Here is a 7,822-nt window from a genome sequence, read left to right as displayed (position 1 = left end):
CACTGCTGACATTCATAGGGTCTCTCCCCAGTGTGAGTCCTCACGTGTGCCCGCAGGTTTACTGGATACCAGAAGGCTTTCCCACACTCCTTGCATTCGTAGGGTTTCACCCCGTTGTGCTTTCTCACGTGGACTTGAAGGGAGGAGTGACAGCTGAAGGCTTTCCCACAGTGCGGACATTCATAGGGTCTCTCCTCAGTGTGTGTCTTCACGTGTGCTCGCAGGTTGGCTGGGTACCAGAAGGCTTTGCCACACTGCTGACATTCATAGGGTTTCTCTTCACTGTGCGTTCGCACGTGTTTCTGTAAGGACGAGGACCACCGGAAGGCTTTCCCGCATTGTGCACACTCGTAACGTTTCTCCAAACTGTGCGCCCTCACGTGTCCTTGAAGGGAGGAGTGACGAGTGAAGGCTTTCCCACACTGCTGACACTCAAAGGGCCTCTCCCCAGTGTGCGTCCTCACGTGTTCCTGCAGTGATGTCGAGCTGCTGTATGCTTTTCCGCACTCCTTACACTCGTAGGGCTTCACTCCACTGTGCATCCTCACATGTCTCTGGAAGTATCGAGGATGTCTGAAAGCCTTCCCACACTGCTGACATTCGTAGGGTCTCTCTTCGCTGTGTGTTCTGACATGTTCTCGAAGAGATAAGGAACAACTGTAGGCTTTCCCACATAACGTACATTCATAGGGTTTCAGTCCACTGTGCGTTCTCACGTGTCTTCTGAAGTATTTGGGACAACTGAAGGCTTTCCCACATTGCTGACACAGGTACGGTCTCTCTCCAGTGTGTGTCATCATGTGTCCTTGCAAGGACGCAGGATACTTGAATGTCTTCCCACACTGCTTACATTCATAGGGTTTCTCGCCACTGTGTGTTCTCACATGTTCTCGGAAATACGAGAGGCAGCTGTAGGCTTTCCCACACTCCACACATTCATAGGGTCTCTCCCCAGTGTGAGTTCTCACATGACGTGTAAGGTAGGACTGATACATAAAAGCTTTCCCACACACATCACACGCATGGACTTTCTGTCCACAGTGACCCTTTACATGACCCTGAAAGGATGAGGTGCAAGTGAAAGCTTTTCCACACTTCTTGCACTCTAAAGACTTTTTACTACCGAGACTCTTCAAGTCTCTTTTTGATCTCCCAGTGTCCTGATGTTCATAGGGTTTCTCTACAAGGTCTGTGTCCACGTGAGTGCTGAGCCTCGAGACACAGCTACAGGCCGGCCCACATTCTTCACAGGGACTAGGTTTGTGTCCAGGCTGAGATCTTTGTGGATTCTCAGGGAAAGAACCATCTATGAAGGCTTCTCTACACTTAGCACATTCACAGGATTTGTCTCCAGTAGGACAATCCTCATGCACACTAAGACTTGTAATCTGGTTTATGGTATCTCCACATTGATTATCTTCATTGCTTTCACAGATACGCTCCACCAAATGATTTCTGTTCAAAATAGGAAGGCACACTGTTAGGGAATAATGATTATAACCAAACTCTTTATTAATGATCTACCGATGCTAAGTAATGATTATCTGACTACAAAATGACCATTTCCAAGGAATGGGCATGTTTGGGGCACCGTCTACACTGCTATAACGTAGAAGAAGCTAAATGCTCAAAACAAGGGCCCAGTAATAGCCATAACTGTCAGCGTTTCTTACACGTGGGTTTTCCTGATAAATGTTTTGAACTGAATTATATTTCTGATGATCAGTACTACACCACATCTATGAAGATATTGTGTTGTGTAATTCCAACTACACAACTGTTTTTTGTTTTTGTTTTAAAGATTTTATTTATTTATTTGACAGAGAGAGAGAGACAGCAAGAGAGGGAACCTGCAGGCAGGGGGAGTGGGAGAGGGAGAAGCAGGCTTCCTGCTGAGCAGGGAGCCCGATACGGGGCTCGATCCCAGGACCCTGGGATCATGACCTGAGCTGAAGGCAGTCGCTCAACGACTGAGCCACCCAGGCGCCCCCCAACTACACAATTGTTCAGCTAGGTTTATACCTTTATACCTTCTTCAATTTCAAGTTATTCTAACATTTGCCAAGATCCCCATTTCTCCTATGGGAGAGAGAGGCACTCACCTCAAACACCTCTCCTGGGATTGGGACCGATCTCCAATGTGATGAAACACCCAGTTTTCTCCAAAAAGAGCCCAGGAATCGTTTCTTATAAATCTTACTATTTTGTCTTCACTGGATAGTTCACTCTCCAAAATATTCAGCTGAGTCCCTGATCCACAAGGCTTAACTTGAATGCAACAATCTGCAAGAATTGGGAGCAATTTAATTTTGGGGGAATGATCTGATGTTTAAAGGTAAGAAAATTAAGAAAATAGACCATATGTGGATTTCTACTCATATACTGATCCCAAATGTATATTAAGTTCATCAGGAAGAATGAACATGTGACCACAGAAAAATTCTAAGGACCCTAGTGATTTGGGACTTAGGCAGTAAGAGGGAAAGTGTATGAAAAGGCAGCCCGTTTACTCAGAAATACTTCAAAATCGATGGAGACTAATGTGGAGATAGTATTATCAGAAAAGCAAACTAGGAAGGAAATGGGCAAGATACAAACATCCACACACTACCTCATAAAGGAATACAGAAAAGCTTCCCACATGAGTGTGGATGGTTGAAAAGTCCGACAGGGAGGCCAGGTAAATGACAAACATCACACTTCTCAAACAAGGACTGAGTCATGTTCCTAATGGACATGTGCAAATGGCATTCCCTTCTCCAGACCCTGGTCCAACCGAGGGTAGCTGGACTGTCCTGAAGGCACCAAGGCCCTCGGTTAAGCCACCTGCCACTGGGGTCAGATGGTATAGGTGTGTGGCTGAACAGCTCAGCAGGAGGGAGGATTTTAAGGGCAACAAGCAATCTGGAAAATGGGCTGTTAATTTGGTCTTCAAGGTCATTGAAGATGACGAAGTGTGAGATTAATTACAGCATGATTACCATGAGAAATGTGTATTAACTGCAGTGCATCTTCCACAGAAATGAAAACCACAAAGCAGCACTCACTGCCCCAGAGCAACACTGGAGACCATCCTCACACTGATAAAATTAGACAGTCTCAGACTTTGATCCAGAGCCATAGTCAACTTATTACATGAAACTTTGTTTTCACAGAAAAGGTATGTGACCCTAGGTAGTTTCCATGAAGGCTTGGACCATGGCTGTCTCTTCTTCAATATATTCCCATTCCTCCGCCCCAGTAAGATTAAATTCATAAGAAACGTTCATTCCCTAAAACTCTAGTGAAGGGGTGGAGCCGTCCTTACCCAGCGAGGCCAGGTTCCTGCAGGTCTCCAGCATCACATCTCTGTAGAGCCTCCTCTGACCACGATCCAGCAAAGCCCACTCTTCCGGGGTGAAGTACACAGCCACATCCGCGAAGACCACCGCGTCCTGAAACATCCCATGTATCCTATTGCAGCAACGCTCCCTCCTCACCCATGTGCGTGGGAGGATTGGGGAGGGGGGGCGGTGACACGCAGGGAGACGCATTCCATTCCTAGGACCTGAGTCACATCCATGTGGGAAGTGACAACACGCGAGCACATCCGCTGCCACGCATTCAGTGATGGGAGGGGCTGGGAACCCGAAGCAGAGGGAGATGACAACGGCTGATACAGACTTACATACACCCAAATATAGGCTATTTTTGCTGACTCAGAGCAGATCTGAGCACTCCAGTACAGTAAAGAATGGAAAATGAAATCCTTATTCAAACAACACAAAATCAGACAACAAACACATCTTTGACTTGATCAAAGATTTATAGCCTTGTCAGCTCCAAGAACTTGAACCAGAATGTCAGGATGTTGTGGACACTTGACTTAAGCAGATCTCTCCTTGGAAGGCAACAAGGTCAAGGAGCCTGGTGCAGTCCCCTCTATCCTGGCAGAAGCAGACACGACCCTTTCCCTGGATCAGGTGGACTGTGAGCATGGACACGGACCAGGGACCTGGCACACCTGGTGCGTAAGAGTTATTTCAGTTCTGGAAGAATCATGGAAGTCATCAGGGCCTCAAATATATACCCCAGTGCCCAGAATTCAAGGAGAAGGGCACCAGGAAGAAGAGCCCCTGAGGGACTGATGGTAACAAACAGCCACTGGTGACTTTAACAGAGAAAGAAAACAAGGCTAATCCATATCTTTAGAGCAACAAGGGATGACACCACACTCATGAAATACAGAGTTCAAAAAATTACTTTTTTCAAAAAATCAGATTTTCTAAACAAAAACTGTGTTCTCAAAACTTAGTGAAAAAAAAAAATCCCATATGCCAACCATATCACTTAATAGGAAGGTAAATTCTACTTCAACTGTGGTTGTAACTGGGGTCTGCGTATCACACACCTGGTAAGTCCTGTATCTTAAATATGTTTTAAAAATCCATATGACAACCATGAAAAATAAAAGACAACAATATAAAGAAAAATAATATGATCAAATCATGGGGAAAGAATATGAGCAGATACTTTTCTACAGAAGATATGCAAGTGGCCAATAGGTTCAGGAAAAGATGCTAGATGTTAGTTATCAGAAAAATGGACGTCAAACTATAAGCAGATACCCCTTCAGACCCACTAGAATGGCTACAAAGAAACAAGTGCTGGTGAGGATGTGAGGAAGGGGAAACTCTCATGCATTTCTGCTGCTGGGGATGGAAAATGGTGCAGCCATTTGGAGGTGTCTGGTGCATCCTCAAAATGAGTAACGTCGAGTTACCGTGCAATACAGCAATTCCACTCCTAATATTGATCTACCCAAGACAAGTGAAGATGAGCACCAACACCAACACTAATTTCCATATACTCTCAGCAGCTTGATTCATAATAGCCAGCAAGTGAAAACCACCCAAAGGCCCACCAACTCTTTGAAAATGAATAAAGGAGACATGACTCAAATAGAATTAGAAGGCCACAGGGGGAGCTCCCACCAGTACCACTCATTCTCCACTGCACTCAACAGCAAGAGACAACCTTGGACACATTACTGCCCCAGCAGGAGAAAGGAAGGAAAGTTTCCTCCTCCCCTGCAACAGCCCAGCCAATAAGAGACAGTCACAGCCCACCCTATGAGAAGACACTAGGGGTAGAACCCCAAGTTTGCTCCAGTGGATATCGTTTGGAACAGCCCCTCCCAACATCCCCTCTCCACTATAAAAGAGAGGTCCTCCCTTTGTTCTCCAGACCTGCCTGTGCTTTTACGTAACAGAATTGCAAATCTCCAGGCACCTGGTTGGCTCAGTTCATTAAGCATCTGCCTTTGGCTCAGGTCATGATCCCAGAGTCCTGGGACTGAGTCCCGAATTGGGCTCCTTGCTCAGCGGGGAGCCTGCCTCTCCCTCTGCCTCTTTCTCTCTCCTCTCTCTGACGAATAAATAAAATCTAAAAAAAAAAAAAAAGAATTGCAAATCTCTGCTATTACTAAATAAACCCATTTTTGCTAGTAAAATAACTGACAGGTTTACATTTAACCCACTGAGCCACCCAGTCATCCCTGGCAGGTTTACTTTTAAAGTTAACATTACATGATCATCGGTCTTTCCACAACTATTACAAATCAACTCCAAATTGTCTTTAAAGAAAATTCTGGTCTTCCTGTAGATATGGAATCCACCCAGGTAGCATTTAAGTCTATGTTTATTAAAGAGCAGAACCAGTGTCTTTTTCCTTTAGTTAAAAGGACCAGGATAGAATGTGAAAATATGTCCACTGCAGATATAATCTGGCAAACCATCCACACACATCCTAGATGAGTCACCTAAAAGAAAAACCGCTAAAATTATTTTTTTTATTTTTTTATTTTTTTAAGTAGGCTCTAAGCCCAAGGTGGGGCTTGAACTCACGACCCTGAGATCGAGAACTGCACACTCTACTGACTGAGCCAATCAGGTGCCTCAAGACCACTAAAATTCCTAATTCTCAATTCTGGCAAATGGAGGTTCCTAAACAAAACTCAAACCTGACTCTTCTCCTCTTCTTGCAGAGGACCAGGACACTGGAAAAAAGATCACTACCAACTTAAACATGCCCACATCTCTATCCCTGCAGCCAGACTTCCCAAATTCCTCCTCATTCCCAATGATCGAGCTCCAGGGAACCACAGGGGCCCTTCCCAGTCTTCCCTTGTAATCAGCTCAAAGAAACCACTCTCCACACTGGGAATGAATCTCTGTCCTTGTTGACACGTGTCCAACCCCTTGCTGTACAGCAGCCCCCACCTAGGAGGACTACAATATAAATAGTCGGGTTCCCTAACAAACCTCAATAGGTTCCTGTATCTGAACCCACTGCCTTTTGTCTAGGTCCTTTGAGATATACACCATTTTCTACTTAGTTCCTATGGCTCTATTCATTTAATTGGGTGGATATTTTTTAAACAAGTGTCTTTGTCCTAAAAAGGGGAAATAATTCTAGAATTTGATAACAGTAATCAACACAGCCAATCAAAGAAAATAAATGACCCTTCCAAATCTTTCATCTCTTCCATCTCTGACACACTATAGTGGGGTCTGGGGACACTGATCATTTGTCTTGGTTGGATCACCTACCATCCTCTTCCTGGGCAAAAACCTCAACTAATATTGGTAGAGTCCACAGTGTGACTCCCATCAAGGTTAAAATAGATCTCTCAAAGCATCTCCCCAAAATTAATCAATACCCTATAAATAAAGAAGCTCTTTAAGGCATCAAGCCCATAGTAGAAAATTACAAGCCTCAGAGGCCCATCATCCCATACACTAGTCCCTGTTTTTACGTTGGAGAAAACCCAATGGCTGAAGATGGAGGTTTGTCTAGAACCTCTGAGCAATATATACCATTGTTCAAACCCTTGGGACCCTGTTCTTCCTAACTCCCATATGCTACTGATTCAGTTCCTACTGTATGCAAATTCCAGGAGGAATACATGACTCCAGGTTTTTACCAATAGAATAAAAAAAATTTTCCCCAAGTCTGAAAATTGCCAATATTCAACTGGCTATTTTCAGACCTAGGGTCCTGGTTTAGAACCGTCATACAATTTGGATTTTCATGTTACCTTTGCTTTCATAGTTATTACCTGTCAAAACATTGTAAAAGTGATGTATCCAGCAAGGAGATAATCTCCAGAGCTTACCATCTTGATAAATAGGGACCGGAGATGAGAAGTGCCTGAGACTGCTTCCTTCTAATATTTCTTGTTACTCAAATATGGCCTTAACTGGTTTCCAACTGCTATGCACTTTCCCTAGGATGTGTGACATCACTACCAGGAAAGGTCTTTCCTGGCACCAAGAAACAAAACCACTAAACATGGAAAACTGACTCATAATCAGTGACGCATTTGAGAAAAGATCTCTATCAAAAGTGGGAAATGTAAAAATTAATATAGGGAAACCTTGCTAAGAATGGACTCAGGAGGGGCGACTGGGTGGCTCATTCAGTTAAGCCTCCGACTCTTGATTTCAACTCAGGCCATGATCTCAGGGTTGTAAGATCAAGACCTGAGTCAGGCTCCACACTTAGCAGGGAGTCTGCCTGAGAATTGTCTCACCCTCTCCCTGTGCCCCTCCCCCGTCCGTGCTCTCCCTCTCTAAAATAAATAAATTTTTAAAAGAAGAAGAATGACGGAGTCAGAAGACCAGCAGTGGAGCTTCCACACGCTACCACGCATGGTCAACTGCAGAAGCAACAGCAAGAGAAGGACCTTGCAGTTGAAGCGGATACCACTTTACTATGACGACACGAGGAAGATTATTTCCCCACATGGCAACAACCCAGCCAATGAGGGACAGTCACAACT

General features: G+C 44.6%; 1 protein-coding gene across 3 annotated transcripts in view; it reads right to left on the bottom strand.

Moving 5' to 3' along the window:
- Window positions 1–7,822, bottom strand: part of ZNF77 (zinc finger protein 77) — a 23,684-nt gene that overhangs the window by 409 nt on the left and 15,453 nt on the right. The window contains exons 1-4 of one of the 3 annotated variants that reach the window (XM_034997451.1): window positions 5,229–5,332; window positions 3,308–3,434; window positions 2,103–2,283; window positions 1–1,455 (exon numbers count right to left, since the gene is read on the bottom strand). The exon at window positions 1–1,455 is cut by the window's left edge and continues 409 nt beyond it. In XM_034997451.1, the coding sequence (XP_034853342.1) occupies window positions 1–1,455; window positions 2,103–2,283; window positions 3,308–3,341 (1,670 nt within the window). In that variant the 5' untranslated portion in view covers window positions 3,342–3,434; window positions 5,229–5,332. Of the gene's footprint in view, window positions 1,456–2,102; window positions 2,284–3,307; window positions 5,333–7,822 lie in introns of those variants that run through there. The other 2 variants (XM_034997450.1, XM_034997449.1) reach the window with 2 other exon arrangements.

Source organism: Mirounga leonina, unplaced genomic scaffold (genome assembly GCF_011800145.1).
Source record: "Mirounga leonina isolate KUSES-001 unplaced genomic scaffold, KU_Mleo_1.0 Mir_94, whole genome shotgun sequence".
NCBI classification, from domain to species: Eukaryota; Metazoa; Chordata; class Mammalia; order Carnivora; family Phocidae; genus Mirounga; species Mirounga leonina.
Note: the sequence above shows the minus strand (reverse complement) of the source record. Positions and strands in the feature narration are given on the sequence as shown.